The sequence below is a fragment of the Drosophila ananassae genome, chromosome 2R (assembly GCF_017639315.1).
Source record: "Drosophila ananassae strain 14024-0371.13 chromosome 2R, ASM1763931v2, whole genome shotgun sequence".
Lineage (NCBI taxonomy): Eukaryota > Metazoa > Arthropoda > Insecta > Diptera > Drosophilidae > Drosophila > Drosophila ananassae.
Genome location: NC_057928.1, coordinates 17,333,206 through 17,359,845, shown reverse-complemented (window position 1 = coordinate 17,359,845; position 26,640 = coordinate 17,333,206). Strand labels below are relative to the sequence as shown.

The window sequence follows — 26,640 nt, the reverse complement described above, 5'->3', positions numbered from 1 at the left end:
GCCAGAAACAGAGAAGGGGGTGAGGATTTTGGGGGGTGTTGCTTGGTTGACAGTTTTTGGCCCGATTTGGCTCCACAGACTCGGCTTCTATAAGTCGATTAAATGAAGCATCAAGTGTGCTTTTGTGGCCAGACTTGTGGCAAGAAGCTTTTAATGAAAATAACCAGATATTGTGTGAGACGATGATTAAATAAATTGCTTCCAATGGCGTCGATTAACATTTAATTGCATAATTATAATAAGCTTCACTGTAAGCTTTTATTTAATTATAAACTATATTAACTAGTTTATCCCTTTATCTCTCGTTGCAGGTGAGTTTCTGGAAGAGCAGACAGAGCAGTTTCTGCTGCTACACGATATGCTATGTCGGTAATCTGAAATGAAATTCATTTCCCCTTAAATCCCTCGAAATCCTTCGACAATCAATCAAAAAGTGTCCGAAACTTGCTGCAATCAATTGGAAGTGCGGCAGCGCAATCAATTATCTGTCACGACAAAGTGAGGACAACTATCGCAGGAAGTTTTCCGCTTTTCTTTAACGAGAAAATGAAAAAGTGTTTCCCAGTCTCTACGGCTCTTGGCTTGTGACAGTGGGATAAACAAGAAAATGCAGAAAATGTCAGGCGAAAGTAATCTAATGTACAATTTCTGGGTTAGAGGAGTGGAAGCGAAATAAGCTTATTTATGATTTTCCACAATTGTGGAAGTAGCAGCTATTTCATGTGGAATATCTGCCCCAAACACTGCAACTATTTGCTCAACAATTTCAATGAAATGGAATTACTTTGCCCTGAGAACACAAACACACACAAAAACACACACACAGACATAGACAATGGGAAACAAAAATGGCAGCCAACGAAAAATATTGCATACTTATTGGGGCCACTATTTAAATTGCAATTTTTGTGAGAAAAGGCAGAGAAAAAAGGGTGTAATTTAAAAAAAAATCTTAAATAATATTTAAAAATAATATTACACTTTTAGTTTCTAAGTTTTTATTTTAAATTAGATTTCAAGATAGTTTTTGTGATATTTTGTGAACTTTTTCCCACTGCATCCATTTTTTGGGCTCGTTTTTTGTTTTCTGCCAACTATTTTACATAACAATTCGTGTTCGGTTGGCATCGGACCAAAAATTGCAAACCAGAACTGCTATTTGCCGTTTGCTGCATGCCGTTTGCCGCAAAATTTGTAATTAAAAATCATTTTAGAGTGCAGTGCAGTGCAGGCGGCCAGTTCTCACGCACTTTCCGATGCGGCACGTGGGCGCAGTCATCCATGTGTCTGTTTATCAGTTTCTGCCGCGTCCTTGCACACACTACCACCACAAAAAAAAAAAAAAAAAAAAAAGTGGGAAAAACGAAGCGGAAGGAGAAACGCGAAAGGCCCAGAGATATGGACAGAAAGTGCAAGGGAATCTGGGAAGGGGGAATCAGAAAAGAGATGGCATCAACATCCGGCGCGTGGAATACAGCTGAGGCAGCAGCAAGTGGCAAGTGCAAGGTCAACTTTGTTGAAGGACAACCGACTGCGAGTAGCAGCAGGCCACGCCCTCTTTTCCTTTCCGACTCCGGACACGCCCACATTTTAGCACGACCCTGCAGCCCCAGCCCCAGCCCCATTTCGCCGCTATTTGCCGCGCAAATATAAAGCGCAATTGTCGCGCTCCGGTTTCGTGGATTGCCGTATTTGCTTTTTGTTTGTATTGTTGTTTGCCTTTCATGTGTGTGTGTGTGTGTGTGAGTGTGTGTGAAAGGACGTGTTTGGTTTTGGTGGCTGTGGCATGGATGTGTTTACTATTCTCTTGGCTATGACGTTTCATTTCGTTTCGTTTAACGTTTTGCGGTTTTTTTTTTAAGGGCACACATTGTCCTTAATTGTTGGCCAATTCAAGGTTCTAAGCTCGCACATCCTTCGGAAAATTTACATATTTTTTGCAGACTAAGCAGATTTTTACTTTCTTTAAAAAAATAAATAAATAAGAGAAGAAGACCTGCAACAAGTGGGCCAACAATCAGGCCAGCGAACCGCACTCACGACCCTGCCATGTTCCACTAATTTTAGTCCCATTTATCAAAACCGCACTCCCTTCTTCCAGCCCGCCCCTGTCAGCCTCATAATTCACATTTTTTTTTTCGGCTGCCACTCTGCTTCGTTGAATAATTCAATGCTAATCTTTAAATTAAAATCAACTCTCGGCCATTACGAACAGACGAACAGAATTCTGTTTGCACTTGCCAACCCAAAGCCCCCTACAAAAAAAGGAAAATAAAATAAAATTCTGCTATTATCAGTGAGGTTCTTTTTATTTTTTTTTTGGTATTTTGTTGCCTGGCTCGGTTGCACATGCCATGGAAAATATTATTTACTAACGTTGAACGTAGGTTTTCCCCGCTCTAGTGCAGTTGTGTTGTTGTCTTTGTGTATTTTTCGCTTTTGCATAAAATTTTCAGCAGTCCACAAAAAGTGGAAAAAAAAAGAAGAGAAAATTCATGACGCGTGGCATAGTCAGGCTTTCGCCCTTCTGGGCTTCTCTTCTTGTGCCTTCAACAATTTGCGTTGAAAATTTGCAAAATGTTTGCCTTGCTTTATGTGTGTGTGTGTGAATTATGTAATGTTGGGTAAAGTTTGCACTCACTTAAATAGATGCCGGCGAATCATATCCTGGCTGGAATAATGTGCCTCTTACCGAAACCCAGCCTCGCTGTCAAACTAATGCTTAAAGTGTCACAGAATGTGGGCGTGGAGGAGAAATTAAAAATTCAAATGAAAATTCTCCAGAAGGAGCCACCAACAAAGGACTATGGATGAGACTGCAAAGGAAAACCTGTGAAGTGAGTGGGAAGCAAACAAATTAAGCACTTCCTTGTTGGAGGAATTTTTTCCTTCTTCTACTCCTGATGACTTGGCACTACAGAGAGTGTCCTGTTTTTTTTTTCTGCCAGTCTCCTATCTCACTTTGTAATTCGTTTTAATGCCAGCGCCTTTGCAGGACTCTGTTTGGACTAAAATTTTAATTTCCTGCTACTCAATGTCGACTTCCTTTGCGAGTATACTCTACTCTAAGACGCTTCCTCTTTAGTCTGACATGGAAAATGTATTTTTAACAAATACGATTTGGGGTCTATTCTTCCAGTTTCTTTGCCTTGTTTGTATTGCTTCTCGGGAACCACTTCAAAGTGGCCAAAAAGGGTAAGCCGCTTACCAAACTGCCAACTAACATAAATATTGTCAAATAACAAAGGGAATATGTTGAAAAATATTTGCTTCGAAACTACTTGAAGCCCATTTTCCACTCTGGACTTTGAGTAAGTGGGGCGGGGGTCTGAAGCTAATGGAAGAAAGAAAAAAAGCCAACCGGGCCAAAAGGAGATGAAAAGCGGCCCGAAGAGACCATAAAATTTATTGCCCACCTTGAACGTGGGAGTAGCTCAACTTTAATTAACCCTTTGCCACGGTCTGTCCGGCTTTTTTCCTTTTGACCCACAACTAAGATACAAAGGGAAGCCCTTGGGCTTTAGGCCTTTAGATAAATGCCAAGGTAATAATATAAAAATAAAAAAAATTGTAATAATAAAAGAGCCTAGCCCGGGAAGACCTAACAGATTTCGTTTTTCAGGAAGTTTTTTTCCAGCTTTTTGTGGCTGTGCTTTAGTTGCATAATGTCCTGGCGGTTTTTACACTAATAGAAAATGAGCTATTAAGAACTCTTAACAAAATACACATTTTTATAATTTTTAAGTAATTTTTCTTGTGTAGAAACTGCCTTTTAGCTACCAAGGTTAAAGTCTGTGGTAATAAAATGCAGTCGGTTTCGGCTTTTTGTGGCTTTGATTTTTCTCGTCCTTGATCTTGATGGGGGGTCACAGAAAAACTCAGTGAGAGATAGATGGAAAGGACTATCTGACTTTACAAAAAAAAAAAGGCTCTGCGGCTGTTGCCTGTCATCATTATCGTCCTTACCCACATCAGGACATGAGGCCACATATCTGTCCCGCTCATTCGTTTTATATGACTAATGACTGTCAAGCGTTGACTTTTGGCCAGAAAGTTGCTCCTCTTCGGCGGTTAGTTGCCACTCATCATCCTTCTCATCCTCTCCTCTCATGTATGTGTGAGTGCTTCCTTTGATTTATGGTAATTCATGTGCATGGACGTGTGGTGGGTGAGTCCTGCTGCCATCAGTCGGAAAGTATCTCGAACAAACTAATTACATAAATCCAAAGGATTCCCTCCCTCAGGTTATCAAGTAATTAAGCTGTTATCAAAGTTGGTCCAGTAAAGGGAAATTCCATGAATTGAATTATATGTGAGGATTGAGGTTGGCTTTACTCAGGTACTGGGTGTTTCTTTTCCCATTTGATGGATGGGGTCTTAATTACACTTTGCTTAACTGGCGGCAGGACGGTAGTCCTTACATCACATTACTTTAATTTACTTTGAGTGGCGCTGAGACCTTAGGTGGATGTTGTGCTTATGTTGTGATTGCGTGATCAGAGTACTTTTATTGCCAGTATTTTTCCTTTCATTTTCTCACAAAGAATAAAGAGGATTTATTCAGATTACATTCCAGTTGCCAGGGGCATTTGACTTTTATTAAACCTACTTCTATTGAATACTTCTATTGTTCAATAATTTAAAGCTCCATCATCCTTAAACCTATTTGTCTTCAACACAATTCCAATCAAATTAATTTCCTCGATTTATTTACCAATCAAAATTTACTTTGGCACTGCGACTAACCAGCGATAAATCGCAAATCCCAAATGATGTCTGTGGAACGCATTTCCGCACATTTGCAGCGTCAGCTAACAAAGTACAGATTGGCTCTAAAAAGGCAGAGAAAAGTATAGCGGACTATATACTGGACGTCATCAAGCGAGATGACGCCCCTCCATCAGTTAGTCAGTCAGCCAGCCAAGGAAAACAACAAACAAGCTGAGTAAACGAGACCGGGGCGGACAAACAAATTTCCAGCCGATGTCCGCACATCATATATCTAAAACTAAAGCGAAAAAGCTAATGCTGATGATGATGATGATGGTCGGTGGTTGGCCAGGCTAGAAAAAAAAATATATACAAACCAAAACGGAAAGACTCTGTGGGGAAAACTATTTTCTGACCTTCACTGAGTTTTTGGCATTTTTTTTTTTTTGTTATACATTCTTTATTTATATTTTTTTTTGTTTCTTTTTTTTGTGTGTGAGTGACGCGGAATTTTAATGAACTTCACCTTCGGCAAGGCGAAATGTGTTGGCAATTTGTTGCAGTCTTTACATGTTAATGAACTGTGCTCTCGTCGCTATTCTAATATATATCTACTATATCTATCTGACCAGATCTGGCTATGGTGTGTGGATAATTTTGGCTGCTTCTGGCATTTCTATTTTCGTTTCTCTCGCCCCTCGCTTATTTATTTATAAACATGTTAATTTTGTTGCGGGCTTAATGAATATTATAATTGCGTTTATATACTGGGAGCTGGGGCCTGGGGCCTGGGACCTGCGACTGCATGTGACACATTGACTCATTGAGCGGGAATTTATTTTCTGCTCTTCGATTTTTTTTTTTCTACGACGTGATTCATGGCGGTGAAAATCCTCGACAGCAAATCTTTGACGCCATAGCAGTCGTCTTATTTTTTTTATTTTTTTGTCTCTTTAATGTGCGGACATAATTCATATGTTTTATTTCTTTGGCTTAAATTCCTAGCAGATAGAAACAAATATTTTTGGTATTTCTCTTACGAACGCTTAACGATTTTAAATAAATAAGCTAAGAAAAGTGCTACAAAAATAAATAAATCAGCTAAGTAATTTTGTGGTTATATATCCTATAGAGATATATACTTTCTTTAATGAGGATTCGTGATCAACAATTGTTGGCTGAACAATCAATCATCATTCCTTGAGAGGGCTTCATTAATTTCTCTATGGCATCAGCTGATGACAATTCGGTTGCCGAATACTCCTCGAGTGTTGCATAAGACAAAGGCTTTGTTGTGTTGTTCCACGGCTCTGCCATCAATCATGGCAGTCAGCAGCTTGCCCTAGAGAATTGCAAATCCTTGGACTGCTCAAGCTTAAATTTATGTTTATTACTTTCGCTCTCTTCCACCAGAGAAAGCGAAAGCGAAAGGAAGCACCGCCAGAAATGCCAGTAAATTATATCTTTTTAATTATGTCATTCTGGCCAAGATTTTGTTCAAGTTGTTGTCAACACAGTGTGCTTTTTTTCTCGCTTGATTCAACCAAAACAAACAACAAATCATCATCATCATTTGGTGACCTTGCAGGCATCCGTTTTTGGGGGCCGAAATGATGGCTAATTTATGGCAAGACTCTATCCCGCTGGCGATGGCGATGGCGATGCCTTAAAATGTTTTATTCGTGGCACTTCCGCTGTCAATTAAAGCAATTTACTGCCCCAAAATTCCCCAATATGCCCAGATGTATACTTCAGATCCTGTTTTTCCTGCCATGCATAATTCATGCCATAAATGCTGAAACTAATTGCTCTGCGACAGGCGCAACACATGGCGTATGATTAATGTGCCAAGCAGGCCTCTTATCATTTTTCTCCTCTCCTAGCTAGTTCGTGTGACCTTCAGCTATTGATTGAAGCCAACGCCCTAAGAAGGACATCCACGAGAAAAGAAGAAACTTGTTACCGGGGAAATATTGTGAAATTTAATGACATCTAACACACACATGAATGACAGGAGTTTTGGAGGGAGGAATTATTGGCTGATAGGGGAAGCGGCTTGCTTGTCTAAACCACTTTTAGCTAAGCAATTTGTCTGCTCAATTTCGATAAGGTTTTCGGGAATGGAATTTACAGTGGAACGTCCTCAAAGCCATTTTGTTATAAGAGTAGCAAGGGAGTCTATCTTGTCGAATCTTACCTATAGTAGAAGCTTTCCTTTCCTACTCGTTTGTCTTTCCCTGAGCACAATGTAATCATAATTCCGGAGTATGCGTTAAACATAACAAAAAATAGCTGAAAGCACGTACGTAACACAAACACATCCTGGCAAACTGGCGAAAACTCATATCATTCGACGAAGGAGGCAGGACGCAGGAGGCAGGGATATACTTTATTGTTGCCTCTTTCTGGCCTGGCCTAGCTGAGCGTTTAGCTTGGCAGCTGGTGCCCCCTTTTGTTTTTTTGTTGTTTTAACAGAGCCAGCAATTGGGTGTGAAAAGCTTTTGGGCTGTTTGCCTCTGCCAGTGCCAGTGGCCCTGGGCCACTGCGAGAGAAACTCGTTGGCAGCGTTAAAGTGAGGTTTACTGTGTTACTCAACTCGCACCACCACGTATCCTTTCGGCAGCCTCCGAAATCCCCACCACCTTCCAAAACCCTGAGGGCTGCTTGCCAGCTCGTTAATGTGCCTAGCTAGGTTCTCAGCCAGTCAGCTTGGTGAAGCCGTTTAGAGGTACTTTCATTAAATTTAAACCCCAACCTAGACGCAACTCCCCGAGAATCCCCGAGAAATCGGACAAAACGAGTACCAGGCACCCCTGAATGGCAAGGTATATGGTTGCCCAGACAACAAATCCAATTTGGACGGGTTTCCTTTACCTTTTTCATCTCAACTTAGACATTTTCCTGTATTCTTTTGTGGGCTTGTTAAGCAGACTTTGCCGCATTAGAAGTAGTAAGTTTCAAGCTGACATTCAATGGGAAAAAGGTATGGACGGTCGTCAGCAGGAAGACCTACGACAGGTGATTGTGTTGAGTTGAGTGTGTAATCCTGGTTATTTGCTTTATAAATCTGTTGGGGGTAAACCTCTTAAGGGTTTGCGGAGTCTCTCACTTCCGGTCGTTCGGTTAGCAGCTGTTCTTGATTAATGAGTCAAATTTTACAAGTTGTCGCTTTGACAACTGACAAGTTGATGGACTATTTGTACAGTGGGTGAGAATACGCCAACCAAACAGTAGATTTCTATGCAAATTTCATTATAATTAACCACGTACAGCATCGTATTTCCAATTAAAATTCAACTTACAACTCGAAATGTATGCAAAAAGTCAGTTTCTGTATTCCAATTAAATGCAATGCACGCTTTTCGATGAGGACTTTGCTTCTTTTTTGCCACCATGACCATTTCTAATTGGAATTCTGTGTTTTTCGCCCACAACCTCCCACAAGCCCCTTTCTGCCACTTTCCCTCGGTTCCGGGGCCGTTGTGTGCGCTTTTTGCCATTTGGCGTTGCCTACTTTTCAGGGCGCATCTATAAAATTTACACCGCAGCAGCGCGTGTGTGTTTAAGTGTGTGTGCCAGCAGGGGCGTAGGAACAAACGGGATTTCTATCACAGGGATTACAATAAAAAGCTTGTCTAAAAAAATATAATGGAATAGAAATAATTGTATCTTTAGTTATTTAAGGCCTAAGATTCTTTTTGGTAATGGATATGGACATGGACGCCTTCCATCATAAAGAAATCTCTCCCGCACGCCATTGTTGGGATGGAAGTGTGGGCGGCGGACGTGGTTTGGGACGGAAAATGGTGGCTGTCCATGTGTCGAGTGTGTGCGGCTCGTAAAGTTTCCGAGTCTTTGATTATGTTCGAAAACCGCAGTTCAAGTTGCCGCCGACCTTTCGAACTTCGTTGGCCAACTTTTTTTGCCATAACTTTTTTGTTTTTCTGCTTTCTGTTTTCTGTTTCTTCTGAAGCCCCACGCTCTCTGACACTGGCAGTGGCAGGCAGTGTTGTTGATTTTTATTTTTATGGTATTATTTTGTTCTTTCGAGCAATTCTTTATGCGGGCGAAACGGTTTTTCATCAACTTTTAGGCCAGTAGCAGAAACTCCCGAACCCGCTCTTTCTCTTCCAACCAAAAATTAAATGTTATTTATGCTTTTTCGGCTGCTGCTGGCCGGGTCTCATTTTTTACGATATGCAACAATTTCAGTGGCCCCCCCCATAAATCAGTAAAGGCTCTGAGCACCGAGAGAGATTTACGCACCTTCCAGTGTCCGGCCTTTTAAATGAATTTATTTAATACGCTCTAGGCTCTAGGCACTCGGATGCTCATTTGTTTTCATTTTTATACGCAATACTTATTCCGTAGGTCTCTGGTTCGGTTCCTGCATAACTGAGTGCTGATTTCATCTATCAAATTAAGAAAGTAGAACCAAAGTGTTGTTGCTGCCTGCCCCCATAAATCTGTGGCGTTATATAGTCTATAAATACATATATATAGCGTAGATATAGCTCGATATGTGAGTGGATTGAAAAAAAAAATAAGAATTCAGCTAGAGAAATGTATTAAATTGTGTGAGATTTGTTGCCTCAAGCAACAATGCGACATTTCTAGACACCATAAAACAAACTGTGCGACAAGTTGTTGGCTAAATCAAAGAAAATAGGATATAGTCTATAGGATGCAGCCAGCGAACGTCGACTGTCATTAAGACTTAATGTATAACGATCATCGTCATTTGCGTCTTGGCTGCAGACTGAATATTTGACACTTTTCTGTCTTCTGTCGGCTGAGAAAAACTCAATTAAGTGATTTAAAAATACAAAATAAATACCTTTTCTACACACAGAGTAGCGAAGAATTCAAAGAGCAAACAATCGCAATGAAAATAAATTGATTTCGTTGTTTCTAAGCAGCCCCCATAAAGCTGATCTGATCGCACTTTGTCGGATTCCACCCACTTGAATGGCCATCAATCGTCACCTCCGAATTTTATTTCCCTCATCATCTCCTCCTCCGAACAGACCCCCATTCCGAAATATTTCATTCCGATGACAAATCTTCGGCTAAGCGCAGTGAGAAATAAAAAAGAAAAACTTTCGTTAATGGGGGAAGAAAATAAAAAAAATATTTTTCTTTTAGACGAAAAAGAACTGAGTGGGCTTTTTGTATGTTATTGCGGTATTCGACCTTCACCTTTGTAAACACAGTACTCTTATAGAGTAGGAGAGGCGGGAAGCTATCCAGGAACAAATTTTTGAAAATGTTACATCGGCCCAGAAGCGGCCCACCGCTGTGTTTGCCATTTGGCTTATAACAATTGCCGGGTAAACTTAATTTATTTTTAATCGCCTTTTAATTTGGCGCTTCATTGTGCTGTTTACACTGCCTTCGGTGAAATTGCCGCGTAAAACTTTTAATTGTAAGCAAAGGTATTTGTTCTCCTCCGTCAGTCAGTCAGTCGGCTGAACAGCATGCTGTGTTTTTGATGTGTTTATTTTTGCATTAACCTGTTAAATGGCAAACGCATTCCAATCTCGGCCAACCCAGACCACTGAATTGTGGGGCAACGTGTCGTCGTCAAAGGCCCCGTGAGACTAAATCTTTAGCTATGCGGTATGTTTGGTATTTCATTCTTTTATATATATACTTTTTTTTTTTTTACCATTAAAGTATATTGAAAGTAAACATAGAAAGGTCAAAGTTCAGATATACATTTTCTTTTGGGTTTTTGTTTGCGACCATCAAGTCGAGTGAAATGTGGCGTGTCTGGTTCGGTAAGTGCCCGGATTTTGTTCACCAGCTAATGGAAGTTCGTGTAAAAAAATGCGAAGCAACAGCTTAGCGAAGGTGAAAGAGCATAAATTGTGAATCCTACCACCCTACCACCCACCCACCATTGCCGAAATCATAAAATAGCTCGAATTTCATATCAAGTTCATGTTAGCGTTTTTCGAAGGAAACCCCTTCAAGGAAAACCCTTTTTTTTCCGTCTGCTGACTTTTGAATTCAATAAAATTCTCACTCACCATAAACAATTTGCCTGCATTATACTTGCCATTGTCAAGTGTACTTGTTCGTGTGGAAAACTCTCAAGTGGAGAACGTTTTTCGCTCGGGCAGTCACCGAAAACTGTGAAATGCCAGATGACAAATAGAAAATGGTGAATTTCAACGAGTTAACTGACTGAAGAGACACTCGTCTGCCAGCCCTTATGCAAAATGGAGGAAGAGCCCCTACCCTTTGACAACCTTAAGTGGAAAATTGGAAAGAAATGTAACAAGAAGTGATGCCTTAAATGCCTCAAGCTTCAGCATCAAAAATGATATAATTAATTAAATTTCATATCGATAACCTCGCACGCTGCCCACGCACCCACACGTCATTAAATTGATATTCAATTATTTGGCTCGCTACAAATTTTCCATTTTATTTCTTTATTTCATTTATAACGAGACCAGCCACCTCGGTCTTCGGGGCGGTGGAGCATTAATTAAATTTAATGAATGGTGACAGAGTGTTGATTTAATGCCTGCACAGCCGTTGCAATTGGCTCTGGGGAGTCTGGGGAGGGATGTTGGTGCTGTTGAGAAATTCCTGTAATTGCCATGTTGAGCAACGCGTCGTATACGTGATGCAGCTTTGTAATTTTAGCAGTTTTCGGAGGCCAAGATGCAGCTTCGCCTTCGCATCTCACCCATACTAAGTTAGTTGCACGTGTTGTTGCCCAGATATGCCTCCCATGCCTGCTATTTCTCAGTCCTGCTATGGCCACATGGCGTATGAGTAATGTAATTTCGTTGTGTGTCGAGTCGGGACGAGTGACGTCAAACTTTTCCTGGGCCTGTCAATCTCTAAAAGAGCGCATATCACTTTTCCCCTCCACCGACACCCTGTCCTGCCATGTATTCCCCAAATGTCCTTTGACGGCTGGCAGGCGGGCTGGCAGGCAGGCATACAGGCATCCTGCCATGCAAAAAACTGAAAATGAGCTATGAAAATTTGTTGCCTGCGGCCTTTCTGCAGCCAGCAGTCCCAGGACAACCACACACAGTCCCTGCTGCCCCCGTTCTACCGCAAATACACAAAACTCATTGCTTATTTATCAAATATCCACACATTGCCTGCAGTTACAGGATCCTCTCGGTATCCAAACTTTCCTTTTCTTTCCTGTTGATTTGTTGAAAGTGGGGGCCACAAAAAAATTTCAGACATTTTCAGGAGAAAAATTGAACTTATCTTAAAAGAAAATGATTTTGTAGGAGCCTATAAGCTTACCCCTTTTAATTACTATTATATTTTATATTAAACATTATTTAATATTTCTAGTTATCCTCATTTTTTTCTCTCTGTACATATGTGTTTGTGTGGGTGGCCGCACAATTAGTTGGCGGCTGCATAACGAATTGTTCCATTTGTTTTTTTTGATTTTCAACGGGAGGGCTGAATGAATTATAAATAAATCTCCGCATTACGTTTAACATGAATCCAAATCCCGTGTGACGTCACAGTGTCGCCCACACACACCACACAACACAGTACACACTCAATCATAAACAAAATAAACTTTATTTTCTGGATGCGTGTGAGAGGCAATCATACTGTGGCGGGAAAACTTTAATTAACTTGAGTTTGAAATGTTTTCGGGAAACAAATATGACATGATTTTAAATAATTTATTTTACAGCGAAGGCTGTAAGCTGCTGCTTACTTCGGAGAAAATAAACCCACGCACAAAGTACTTGCGGCAGGCTGTCAGTTCAGTCCTCCCAAAAATTGCCTCTCATTGTAAGTGCAGGCCACGTTAACGATAATTGATTAGAGTTTTCTTTCAAGTGTTTTGGGGGGAAGGGGGCCAGGCCAGACAAGACAGTTGGGGGGATAATGATTTGAGTCATGTTTGCAATTGGCCGAGTCGTGTTCCTGTGTGTGTTTGCTAATTAGAGGCCAAACTTTCTGCTTAATTAATGTCATTAGGGTGCACATTGTTTCCACAGACAGAGAATGAGAATGAGAACGAGATGGCTGGATAAGGGAAAGAAAAGCTGGAAGGAAAACTTTTGGCCAATGACTTTCCCCCCGAAACTCTCTTGAGATTGCTCCAAAAAGATTACAAGTCTTTGGAAAATGAGGTGTGTAGGTGTGTGGGTTCTCATCGGATAAGGATAAAGCCAAAATTATAATATATATATCCTGCCAAGCGTTTAGGACCTTCACTCTGTGTTTAAAGGTTAGCCTGACAGCTCTAATTGATAAATGGGCCGAGCATTTTATCTCCATTTGCATAATTGATTTTGTATTTTAATTGGTTTTCGTGCTGCTTACATTAGTTTCAAGTATACATTATTAGTTTTGTATACATTATAATTTAGTATGCAATAAACAAACCGTAATACCTATGTCAAAGTCAAGGCATTTTCCCACTGCGGTTTTTCATTCTGACAGCCATCATTCCCCCTGATTTTTATTTTTTTTCGCATTGAACTTGATGCATGAAATTCGCTTTTGAGGCAAAAATAATTTCATTACTTCACAGCACTCTTCTCTGAGGCGGCTGTTGTGGTGTCAAACATTAAAAAAATTAACAACAAAAAATAGCTATGAGAAATATTTCTCTTTTTTTGTTTTGTTTAAAAAACATATTTTGGGCAAACACGTCAAGGTTTTTTTTGGCACTGGGCCAACGGAATTTGTATCTGTTTCAAATAGTTTGGCGCACACAGATATAGTAGCTGCGTATTTAGAGTCGCTTTGATATTTATTTACGTGCGATTAACCACCCGACTGGCATGCAATCCGAAATCCAAAATCCCACCTCTGCACATTTACATTTAATATTCAATGAATTATTCACTACCGGCTGCGGTTTGTTTACGCCGCGCAGCTTGTTGATAAATTCAAATTCATTTGCTGGCCTGCCAATTAATCGTGTTAGTTGTCTGTGAGTGTGAGTCTTTTCTTTCACATATTGTTGGGGAATATTGCGCAGGATTTTTTGGTCGACTCTTCGGGGGCTGTCTGTCAAACGATCGAAAAGCGTTTCCGTTCGTCCGAGTGTTTGGAATTTCGGTTTTAATTGCTTTTGTAAGCGATCTTGTCGGCGTCTATTAAGGGTGGCATTTTAATTGCGTGCCGGTCGCCTAAATAGTCCGAAAATAAGATATTTTCTTGCCTCAGTTCTTTTCTGTCCGATCCGATGGCGGTGGGATAATGTCTAAAAATAAGTCTTGGGACTCGGGCAATTTCCGGTTAAGTTGTTGGTTTTTGTCTTTCCCGCAGCGCCCTTACTCGAATTTAACAAGAAAATAATGCGCATACGCCGTGTCAGCCCCGAGGGAGGACCATTGTGTCCTGCCAGGCTTGCCAGCTTCCCAGCCGCAACTTGACCCGAAGTCTCTTGCCACAAAATGTGGCAGCGCTTAATCCTTTAACTACAATTAAAAATATTGCTCCCAAACAGGAATTTAAAGGGAAATTAAAAGAAAAACTGCAGGGACATGGATGCACTGAAGGAAAAAAAGGGAAATGGTTTATAAAAAATAAAAATAAATATATTTGTTAAATATTATTTTTGCTGTTACCACAAGAACTACAAGAAAAAGTCTTTCTAGAAAGGTTATTTTATTTCTCTCCCTGTATTTTTAAGTCCAAAATGTTTTTTTTCCGCATGTGTGTGTCCACTACTTTGTGGCCACTCGAGTGGTTGGAGGACCAGCTGGCCGCCGGGCAATTTTGTACTGCCCAAAGGACCCACCGCCAAGCGCTGGTAGCCCAGCACACGACAATTAAAGTAAAAGCTTGTCAAGTGGCGGGTCCTTCCACTGCCACTGGACTACTTTATTTTCGTTTTAAATATAAATTAGTGTGTTTTTCACTCATTTTCTTGTTTTTCTTCTCATTTTTATTGCAGAACCAAGAAAAGACAAGACTGATGCACAACAACAACAGCAACAACATGGCGGCAATGGCACAATATCCATGCCCAACATCGAGCAGCCCACCTGCCAGGGCTCGATGCTGCCGCCACCTGGCGGCGGCGGGCTGCACCAGGTCGATGGCAAAATGGAGAGGCCCAACACACTGGGCGGAGCCAATAAGCTGACACGTCGCGGCGTCAACATCTGCTACCACAATGAGCACATGTGTAAGTAAAGGACTTTATTATCCTTTTTTATTATTATTAAAAAAAAATAAAATTAAAAAAAATTAGATATCTTTCAAGTCTTTCAAGTCTATTTCATCCACACTTAGACACACCCAAATAGTCACTTACCCACCCATACACACACTCACACATACCCACTCTCACACACACATTGGCTAGACTCAAGGACGAGCTGATCACTTACTTTCTCTCTTCTTTGTATCTTTATCTTTTCCCTTTTTTGTATCTTGTTTTCCTCAATCCGTTTCCGCTTTCAAAAAAAAAAAAAATGTATTTCTTAAAAATGAAAACAAAAAAAAATCTTCCAATGCCCCCGCAGATGGCGAAGATGGAAAAATGGTGGGTGGTCCGCCGGGCAGTACTCCGCCTCCATATCCCGGAGGGAAGCTGCCACCGGGCGTGATACTCAGCGAGCTGCCAGAGCCACCAATACCGCTCTCAGAGATCGGACCGATCCCACCGCCGCCGATGTTCTCCACGCCGAGCCCCACGCTCATCGCAGGACGACCGCACGGGCCAGGCGCCGTTAATGATCAGGACTACCAGCAGGACTACGACTACGATGGTAAATCCCATCCCCCACCCCTTAAACCTCACCATCCATCCCGTAATACCCCCAAAAAATTCCCTTAGAGTAGCTAACCCCCCTCAGCTCATTAACAAAAAAGTGCGCACCTCATAAATTATGCTAGAAAGGGGTTGTTTTTCGTTCATTTAATTAATTAAAAAATAATTAACTTTAAGTTAATATTAAATATATTTTTTTAAGGAATATGAACCACCCCAAAAACTAGATCTTTTAGAATAGAAGAAAACTTGCATTCCCCCACCTTCCAAAAAAAAAACCCTAGTTCCTTGAACTTTTTCTTCTCTATTCTAATCCTGATCTCATCCTCCTCTAAACAGATCACGATCCCGATCAGGATGAGCTCGATTCTGACGATGAGTACGCCCCTTATGGTGGTAACCATGTGCGCATGATGGACACGCAGCGCGTTGAGGAAATTCCAGCCAAAGAGCCAAAACCAAATGCAGTTCCTCTCAAGTCGGCGCTGAAGAAGAAGGGCGGCATTATGCCCGCCTCGGCCTCCACGCCGGTCACGCCCACCCAGGAGCATTCGGGCGGAACTGGGGCCGGAAGTGCGGCCAGTGCGGCGGCCATTTCAAATAGCAATGGCGGTATCGGATCAATGGCGGCAGCTGCCGCAGCAGCAGCACAGCAGTCTGCCAGCCAGCGTCCTTTGGTGGTGCGACAGGATGCGGCAGGCAACAACTATTCGCTCAAGTGAGTAGCAAGGATATGCTGGGAATAAATGCAACAGGGTCCATTATTGCGGTTTAAAGTTTATTTAAGAAATAAATTGCAGTCTTTAAAAATAATTTGGATTGAAATGTTATTAAAAATTTAAAACAATTCTTCTCCTTAAGTTTAAACCGCAAAAGTGTACCCTTTAAAAGTAGTTAATTTTGTTATATTTTACTTAATTCCCAGTTGACCCCTTACACCTTAACAACCTTTGATTCCCACACGTTTTTTGGTAGATTTTTTCTTCCATTTTTCCTTTCCTAATCCAAAGTTTTTTCATCTGGCCAGAGATTATGCATTGTCTCTCTGGTGTATTTACAACTTTTGAAACCAGAAAGAAAAACTCACCAAAAGATATAATCCCTTTCCCTCCATTCACTCTGTATGATTTTTTTTTTGTTGTTACACAACTACTATTTTCTATATAACGAATTTGTTCTCTTCTGCTCTCCCCCCGACTGCCCCCGTACCTGTGTTTGTTCTACTATATATATAAATATATATATTTCATAAACCAATTTCGATTTCGATTCGTTTGTGTGTGCGTGTCGAATCCGCCAAAAAAATGAAAAAAAAAACCAACCAAACCCTTCACTTCTATATCTACTACTACAACTACTACTCTCAACTAAACAAAATCGAAATATCAGGCCAATACTACGACCACGGATTAGATTATGGTAAAGAATTTTTAGCTAATTTATTTGTTATGCCAAATAAAAAAAAAACAAAAAAAAAAAACACAAAAATGAAACTAAAAGTAAAACAAAATAAAACCAAACATGCTTTTTAGTGCACCCCCCACATATCGCTCTTTCTCTCGGTTACTCTTTAACTACTGTTGTTATGTAACATTCCCCCAAGTCCCTAAAAAAAATAAAAAATAATCCACTTTGTCCTCTCACAGAACAAAAAAAAAGAAAATAGAACACTTTTCCATTGTATCCTTGCACTTTGCTGCACTCTAACACTCATCCGTCTGTGTTTTTGTTTAAGTTTCTCCTTTTTTTGTGTTTGAGTAAATAAAAACTGAAACTTTTACAACACTGGAAGTGCTCACACACACAATCACCCACTCACACGAACACACACACACACACAAACTCGAATGAATACTCCCACACTGACATGTATACCAAAAGAACTGGGCACACTTCTGTTATTAAATTACTAACTTTTTGTTCTGCTGCGATTTTCGTTGTTTGCCTCTTATGAGTTTTCTTCATTTATTTATTCTTTGTTTTTATTTTCTTGAGTCCTCTCCATTACCACCCATACACATGCATACCATACATATATACGTGTAAGTGTGAGTGTGTATCTGTGCCATTTTGTTTTTTTATTTTTGTCTTTTTGCCGCAACTACTGCCTGTCCTCCCTCTGAGTCGTCCTGCATGTTTCATCTTAAGCAGGAATTTGTTTCAAATTACAATTTCGTTCCCCAGATACTCTTTTGGGTCTCTCTGGCTCTGTTTGGCAGAAGTATTTGCCTGTTTAATTTGATATTTCCCACATTCGGAATATGCCAACAAAAACAAAAAAAGAGAGAAAACAGACAAAGGAAATGAGACTTTCCCGGCCCGGTTTGGGTCAAGTTTTTTCATTAGTCAAAGTTGTTGCCTTAAGGTTTCAAGTCCAGAGGCGCTTCAAGCGAATGGAAATTGAAGTGCCCATGCCGGGGCTGCTATTGAAATTGAAAATTCAGATGGAAAAATGGCAGGGGACATACTCGAAGGCAATTCATGCAGTTTATAACGCACAGAAATCAAATAAGAGTACAGAGCGGAATATGTAAAATAGCTGCAACACAGCGTAAACTAAAGCGCACCAGAACGTGCCCAGGAAAAACGATTTCTTCATGCCTTGTATGGGTTGTATGGCCCCAATGGCCCCACCGATATATAGTTCATATACTGTATGCCAAGCATCTATCTTCCCATCATAAAATTGCGAGCCAAAGCGAAGGCAATCGAGCGCAATTTATGGGGTATGTCGCACTATAAAGCCATTTCGCCAGAGGTTAAATCGCTCGATATGTGATGGAGTGACTGCCAAGGCTTGTGGCTAAAATATTAAGGCTAGGAAGGATACAATAGAAGTGGTTTCTAGCTAGGAAGATAAGGAAACTTTTTACTAATCCTGTTATGCATTTAAGAAACTGTTTGCTTAAATTCTAAACAAAAAGTAGTTACTTCCTGTCAGGCATTTCCACATCGCTTCCTTGGAGACAATTGCTATGAAACTACGAGTTTTTGGTGTATACCCCAGGGTATGGTATCTATGTCACTCATCCGCCGTGTGGTACATATATAGTATCAAACTGTGTGCGATGCTTTGTTCAGTTTTTATCCAATCGTGTTTTGCATTAACGCCCCGAAAGTGCGGCGGAAGCAGCCAACAGGATATGGCATTCGAGGCAAGCTCCGAGCCGACAGCCCCGACAGCTTTAAGTACAAAGTCAAATACATATATAGACTCACACACACACACACACGCACACATGAATTTTGCATATTATTTGCATGAGTTTGTGTGGGTGGCCAGATGTGCACTCCACGTGCCATAAACGAAGAAAAAAAAATGGGGGAAAAAAAAGCTGAAGGGAAAAACGAAACTGCCGCAGCCTCAGTTAAGGAAAATAAAGAGGTGGAAAAAGGATTTTTTGGTTTGGTGACAAAACTTAAAGGATGAAACGTAGAACTAAAAAGGATATACAGTTGTGTATAAGGAAATAGAACTAGGATTTTAGACTAGGACAAATAGACTATTTTTATGGGAAAAATAATATACTTTGTACAATATAACTTAATTTTTTCATATAGTTCTGCCATTTTTTTTCCAAACTCTTACCTTTTTTGAAACTTTTATTTCAAGTGCAGTTGTAGCATGAATAAAATGTTACCATGGCAAGGATATTATTCCTGCACGTGTGCGTGTTTGTGCCAGGGTCTGAGTCTGGGTAAATCTGGCAGATTGCCCTGGCCAAGATTGCAGAGATGAAAAAAGGCTTAGAGGCGGCTCACAGGGGTGGAAGGACTCTGCATGAGTTGTGTCTTCTTTTGTCGTTTGTGGTTGCCACTATTGCTGTTGTTACTGTTGTTGGTGTTTGTGTGTAGTCTAGTATTTAATGCCATCTCTGCTAAAGACATAATGTGCTAATGTGCCTGGGCATTTGATGCTCCTCTTAACCCACAGCAGGCAGCAAATGTTCAACATCCAATTGCCGTGCACGGTGGAAAATAAGGAGAATACGCGGCCATTTGTGATACGGGAGAGTAGCAGCGATAGCGATGAGAGTGATGGACATATCGTCTACCGGGACGACGACAACGACAACACCCGGCTGGCCAAGCTGGCCAGGAAGGAGTCCCTGTCCCTGAAGCTTCAGCTGCGACCGGACAAGCAGGATCTCATCAATCGCAACATCCTGCATCAGGTGACCGATAATGAGCTCAAGGAGTCCAAGGAGGCGATCGGAGCGCGTCTCATCCGTCGGCTGTCGATGCGTCCCACGGCCGAAGAGCTGGTCGAGCGCAATATTTTGAAAAGTATGTATCATTTTCCTTTTTAACTTTAAATTTGTATTAAAATATTTAAATAATCAACTTCAGCTCAATCACCCGCCGAGGAGAAAAAGCAGAAGGAAGAGAAGAAATCCTATCTGTTGCGCAAGCTCAGTTTTCGGCCCACCGTCGAGGAGCTGAAGGAGAAGAAGATCATTCGGTTCAACGACTACATCGAGGTGACGCAGGCCCACGACTACGATCGCCGGGCGGACAAGCCATGGACAAGACTGACGCCAAAGGACAAGGCCGCCATTCGCAAGGAGCTGAACGAGTTCAAGTCCTCCGAGATGGCCGTCCACGAAGGCAGTCGTCATCTTACGAGGTATGATTATAATATTTTTTAAACAAAGCTCTAAGTGTAATGGCTTTTAAAGTCACCAAAAGCTTCTAGTTGCCCAGAGAGTTTGTTCTGTGTAAAGGACATTAAAGGAATAGTCGTTCAAAACTGAATGTTTTTGCAAATTGCACTCGTGGGTGGATCGGTGGGACTAAAGCAATCTCGCAATTGAGACGTCCCAGTGCTGTGTAGAGAGCTGTAGAGCTGTAGCTACAGTACAGGCTCCTGAATTATGGAGCGGGCGTGTCCTTGTGGCCAAATCGAATGGCCAAAAAGTGAGCCAAGCAAAAAATTGCCAATGCCAATGGCCAGTGAAGTGTCACGTGCAGCTTGCCACCATCCCACCGACCCACTCGCTTTACAAAAGTATTTTGGCGATATGCAGTCACAAAGGATTCGGTGGCGGCAGTGAAGGCGATGGCAATGCTTTTTCCATTTCTATTTCCATGGCAGGCTGGATCCAGGGTGGGGCGAGTGTGTAATGGCTTTTGGATTTTGTTTAGCTGGATGGTTGGCTGGCAGGCTGGCTGGCTGGTTGATTGCAGTCGCCTGCGCTTTATCCTTAAAGAGCTATGGGCCCGGCTTTGCTGGATTTAAATTAGTTTTCCTTCCACGGGAGGCTATCTAAACTTTCTAGCATATAATTTTCAGTCTGAAAAACACAAAAAACTAATCAAAACTTTGCATCTCTTGCAGATTCCATAGGCCATGACGATTGCAATGGCAGCAACTTTCCAGCAAATTACAACAGCAACCCAAGCAGCAATTGTATTTTATGCAGCATCAAATTGTCAGCAAATGTTTAAAAGTAAAAAATTAAAAAATACAAAAAAAAAAATAAAAGCCAACATCTATGGAAACTTTCGAAGCAACCAGGCAACTGCAACTAAAATAAAAATATAAAAAACCAACAAAAAAAAACTAAACAATAAAAAAAGAAAAAAAAACAAAAAAAAAAGAGGAAGGAAAGGACTGGAATTGAAGTAGAAAGGATGATATGAGAAAAAAAGGCCACATTCAAGAACATAATTGATAATATTTAGGATTCTGTTGATAAACGCAAGAGTGCAGCTCGGTTTTCTAATTTTAAGTTCTCTATGTTTCACTATCTTAATTTTGTTAATTGTGTGTAAATAAATTTCTTTCGACATCCAAGCCAACATTAAACGCAAATCAAAATATCAATTCGTCTTTTGTAGAAATATTAAGTCGCTTTGTTAAAAACTTCAGTCAAGGCAATTATGTATTATATTATATAAAATTAAAAAAAAGAAAAGAGAGAAACAAAATATGATATTCGATTAATAAATTAAATTATAATATATGTCCTGCAAAAGCATACGCAAAATACGGCTGAGAAAAATTCATTAAAGTTTAGACATTAATTTACACTTACTGTTGCTTTCCATAAATTTTTAATTTTTGAATTAAGCCAACTAAAAACTGAACACAAAAACAGATATAACAACAAACCAACACAAAACAGAAAGGAAAATACTAAACGAAAAAATTATGTTTTAAATTTATAATTATGAATTATTGTATAAAGCTTAAACGTAAACAAAACAACACATTAAAGTTAGAACTACCATATATACAAATACGATAATGCGAAAAGAATAAATTAAAATTTTTCGAAAGACATGTTTACGAAATATCATTTGTTTTTCAATTGATTGTCTTCTTAATTATTATTTTTCAGACTGAGTTTCTTCTTTTGAGTTCGATCCTTAAACTTTTTAAACATGTACATACATATCGCCAAAGAAAGAACAATTTCATAGATATCTTAAACTTATCGCGGAGAGATTGGAAGGAAAAACCCCAGACAAAGAATGCTCAAGCTGAAGATGGAAACAAAAAAATTCGTATAATAAACACGGCAACAAAATATCAGGAAAATTACTGAAACTGAAGCAAGTTGGACCCAGAATGAAGTTTTTTAGAGAAGGGAGATAAAAAGCAAAAGAACAAAAAGGCAAAAAAAAAATTACATTTTAAGACGTAAGTCACGTAACGTAAACTTTTTAGAGACAGAGAGTACAGAGTTCGGAACCAGATGGAACAACAAACATCACCAGCCACGATGCCGATGATGAATATTTATTTTGTAAAAGCAGGGATAAAAAAAGCAAAAACTAAAACTGAAACTTTTACTCAAACATTCCACATAGTAAACTTAACCAAGAAGAAAATATGAAAAATTACCAAAAACAAGAGTCAAGAATAAACTAAACTTAAAAACTGAATACGGAATACTGAATACTGAAAATTGTAAATTTTGAGGAAAATGCAAATTGAAATGCTCGCGCGTGCTCGTGAATATTTAAACTTAAAGAACGTAAAGTAAATGTAAAACTAAAAGTATACATAAAAGATAAAACTAAAGTTTAACTAAAGCGTAACGTAATGAACTCCGTTTCAAAGGACACTTAGTAAGATACAGACACAGCTACAGATTAAACAAAAAACTTAATTGATGAAAGCAAAAGATTATTGGGACAAAAAAATAATTAGTTTAATGATAAAAAGTGGCGCTTCCTTTGCAAGTTTCATATTTCTAACTGAACAGACAGACTTGAAGCGTTTGCTTTTTTTGTGGGGTGTATGTATAAAGCATCCGATCAACCAGAATAAATCGTTTAAATCTGAATCTGCATCTGAATCTCTCTCTATGTCTGCCTCTTGCTTCAAAGCGTTGCATTGTCAAAAGTTAAGCAATATAAATTGCATATATACATATAAATACAAAAATATATATATAAACGACAAAAGGTATAAATAAATTATACATATATTTAATGACTATACAAAACGGGCAGAATCGGAATATATATATGTATATATTCATTTATGTATACACCTATTTATATGAGATGAAGATGAAGCAGAAGCTGAAGCTATACAAAACAACTCTATCAATATGGGATAGCATAGTTTACACTTTTTCTATGGAGCGATTTATAAAGTAAAACCCCGATAATGAAGATCAACAGCAGAAGAGCTATGTATGTAGGTGTAGACGTTGTCGTCGTCGTCGTCGTCGGTTTCGACCCTCTGAACTTCCCTGAGCAAAAAATGAATATAAATGCGAGCTATATAGAATACAGATTTTCGCAATTTATTACAGGGCATTTCCTCCTCGTCGACCCGACCCCCCACCAGTTGTTTTTGTTTCTGCCATTGGTTCTTCCTACTCCCTATTTTTTGACACATCTTTGCCAATTTTTTGCAATTGCCGTTGCAATTTGCAATCGAGAACAAATAATAAATACCGAAAAGCAAAAAATTGAAACGATAAAGCCGAATAGGTCTTTAGCAATAACTAAGAACACCATGTAACGAGTATGGATATAATTGAGGAAAGTTTTTGGGCCGAGTTGAAAGAGCCTCTGAAAATGTTGTGAACAATTTTCGAAAATCGAAATGCTTTTCGAAAATGGTCAAGTACGAGTATAAAAGAAAAACGTAAAAAAGTTAAGTAATGTAGAGGAATAAGCATAGCGAGAGTTTTGGCAAGGAAACAGAAAGATCACAGTGAAAAGAATCCCAAAAAAAATATTGAATAATAATCACCGAAAAATTGAGATTTAATAAAGATTTAATTACTTACAAAAAATTGAGTATTTTTATTTTAAATCATGTATTTACGGTTTTTAAAACCTTTGGCATACCGTCGATTTTTATGGCTCATATTCGTCGCTGGGAATATCATTTTGCAAGTTAAAACGATTCCGTATTTCCTCGGCACTTCCGCAGGTTGTTATTGCATCGGCCAGGTACTGCGTCCCCGCATCCAACAGACTCTCCACATTTAGATAGTTGGCTGCCAAGAGGAGTTGAAAGACGACCTCGTCGTCGCCCTTTGCCTCCTCGAGTAATTCTATGAACATGCTCGATCTATCCCTGGCTTCCTTCTGTGCACTGTTGTCTTGGACCAATCTGCACCAATGAATCACCATTTTCATGATCCACCATTCAATCTTCGCCAGAGGTATTACGTCGGTGGAGTCGGAGCACTCGAGCAGCAGCATATCACGCACTGTGCCCATCTGTTCCACTAGGCAAGTCTCCACGTCGTGGATGAAGCCTTCACATGTCTTCAGTTGCACGAATTTCGGTTCCTCACAGTCATCCGGAGTTAGCGACATTGTTGGTTAGAGAAAATTTGTTCAAATTTTTGTAATATAATCAAATAGTATTTTTAATTTTGCGTCGGATCTTAGGTATGTATGTTTGGCAATTGACAAAAAAAATAATGATAGGATAAAAAGTAACTTCTGTGATGGAAATGCCTACAATTCGGTCAAAATCTGGCTCATTGAAGTAATACTTTCGTTTCTGGTCATACTATTTTAAATCAAAACTTTTTTTTAAATTACTCAACTAAAATTTGATCCAATTTTAAACAATTTTTAAAGGGGTCGGTAAGAATCGGCAAACTTTATATTATACTTATATTTCTTTTTTATTTTTATTTTTAATTTAAAAAATTGTTTAAAACAACCTTAGCCTTAGATGCTTCAATAGGCACCACTAGAAAGCAAGACATATTTGCCCAAAAAGTATGCTACGAAAACTCTGCAAAAACAAGCATAAGCTTCTTGTCTACTTTTGGGCAACCGCTTGGCTTTTGGCATTTTCCATAGCTTTTTAGCCAAAAATTCGCACACGCAAATCGACTAATTCTATAGCTCTTAGACTCTTGTGCGAATTTAACCCCTCAAGCCTCCACAGAAACCGCTTCAGAGCATTCATTCATATTTCGTTGTTGGCCGGAATACATTCATTCATGGATTCCAGAGCGTTTTCCTCAGTCATTCTGCACATATCTCACATGCCACGTACCAGAGAATGCCTGTATGGAGCTTTGTACCTTGTATCTTTGTATCTGGAGGTCGGGGGCATCTGCGTACGTGCCAGACCAGAACGGAGGTGAGCTGCCCCCAGGTGAGGCGACACCAATCACAATCATCATAAGACCGACGCCATCGCCATTCCGGCTCAAATGATTATGATGAGAGCTCATCTCCGTCGGGTCTGGAGTTATTTTTTGGTTTTTGTTTTTGTTTCGAGGGGCCAGCGGATCGCGAATCGCGAAAGTTTTATCGCTGCGGCAAGATTCTAACATTTTTGTGTGCATTCCACTTTGGTGCGGTGCGTTCTTTTGGATTTCTCAAGAGTTTTTCGCTCATAAAACGTACTCGAATTCATTAAAACGCGCACTCTGATAACTGAGATGGCCAAAAAAAAGGCAAATTGGACACCGGCAACCGGTGACTGTTGACTGCCGGATGGAAAAAGTCTACACAGAGAAAATTAAAGTACTTATAATTTACATTGATGTAAATAAAATACATTTTATGCTTGCATAATAAAATAAATATATTTTTGATATAAATAACTTTTTGATAAAATTTTTTTCGTCTAAGAAATAAGGAATATTTTCTTTTAGTGTATAGAAGCAGACGTGTTTGCATGTGCCTCTTGGCTGCTGATTTATTTGATGGCCAGTTAGAGATGATGTTCCTGTAAGGGGAAGGAGCACACGTTGCAGGTTTCTCGAAATGGGGCAGCCGGCGAAAAAGAGTTTTCTAAATGGCCAACTTTGCAATTAGCCAGATTCCTTCTTATATGTGTGTGGGAAAAACTAAAGGAGAAAATTTAAATGTGAAGTCATAGCCTTTGCATATACTTCAATGGTAATGAAGAGATCTCTCTCTGTGAATTTTTTTTCTAGGCTCTCCTAGCAAATGTCCTGCAGCGATTATTTGAAGCTATCAATCCTGGCGTATCTGGACAATCAGTTAACACTTCGAATCGATGCCGTACAGTGCTGGCCATTGTTTTGGGTCAGCTGGACTCCTTGTTTCTTGTTGTTTTTTGTTTCGACCATTTTTTTTAGGAGGCAAGCGAAAATTTGCATTTGGCCTGTTGGCCAGGTTCGCGACTCCGAGACTCTGTGTCCCTGGGCTTTCTTTATGACCTGACTTGCAGTTTGCAGTTTACAGCTTGGATACATTTTTCACTGTGGCCTTTTGTTCGCTGCCTTGGCAGAGAAAAGTTTATTTGATTCTATTTTCATTTTATTTGAATTGTGCTGCGGCTTTTATGGCCCGACTTTGTACCGAGATTGTCTTGTGAAAGTTGGCCAATGCCAATACCTATGGATCGGATCGGATCGGCTCGACTACTCCTCTTCCTCCTTTATTTAATTTCTTATTGTTGTTGTTTCTGTTTTTTTTTTTTTGTATTTTTTCACTGTTTCTGTTGGTGGTGATTGTAAAACAATAAAAGCAACACCTGACTGCCGTTTGCCAACAATGGCGACGACTTTGTTGGTGGCCAGGCAGGCTAACAAATGCTGGCAGATTTTATCGGACAGTCGGCTGCTGCTCCTAGCCAAAAATGGCCAAAAACAAAACATGCTTATTGTTTGTAGATTTCCACCAAAACATTTCAATTGCGTTCGCCGGGATGCGTTTTGGGGATTTTTCTCTAGCACTCTCTAGAAAATATGACTTTGTGTCTCATTCCCCCAAAAAAATTGGGT

At 39.9% G+C, this 26,640-nt stretch overlaps 2 protein-coding genes across 16 annotated transcripts in view; one reads left to right on the top strand and one right to left on the bottom strand.

The window, feature by feature from the left end:
• The window catches only part of LOC6493134 (phosphatase and actin regulator 4), an 88,323-nt gene extending 66,594 nt beyond the window's left edge, over window positions 1-21,729 (top strand). For 6 of the 15 annotated variants that reach the window (XM_014908750.3, XM_014908743.3, XM_032454323.2 and 3 more), the window contains 7 exons: window positions 14,624-14,857; window positions 15,198-15,443; window positions 15,785-16,163; window positions 16,835-16,864; window positions 19,380-19,732; window positions 19,796-20,072; window positions 20,784-21,729. In XM_014908750.3, coding sequence (XP_014764236.1) covers window positions 14,624-14,857; window positions 15,198-15,443; window positions 15,785-16,163; window positions 16,835-16,864; window positions 19,380-19,732; window positions 19,796-20,072; window positions 20,784-20,799 — 1,535 coding nt within the window. In that variant the 3' untranslated portion in view covers window positions 20,800-21,729. Of the gene's footprint in view, window positions 1-311; window positions 4,521-14,623; window positions 14,858-15,197; window positions 15,444-15,784; window positions 16,164-16,834; window positions 16,865-19,379; window positions 19,733-19,795; window positions 20,073-20,783 lie in introns of those variants that run through there. The other 9 variants (XM_014908747.3, XM_014908742.3, XM_032454324.2 and 6 more) reach the window with 4 other exon arrangements.
• A 2,041-nt stretch (window positions 21,730-23,770) lies between these two features.
• Window positions 23,771-24,238, bottom strand: LOC6506854 (SKP1-like protein 11). Its single transcript, XM_001957080.1, has one exon. The coding sequence runs from the start codon at window positions 24,236-24,238 to the stop codon at window positions 23,771-23,773; it is 468 nt and encodes a 155-aa protein (XP_001957116.1).
• Window positions 24,239-26,640: the final 2,402 nt, after the last annotated feature.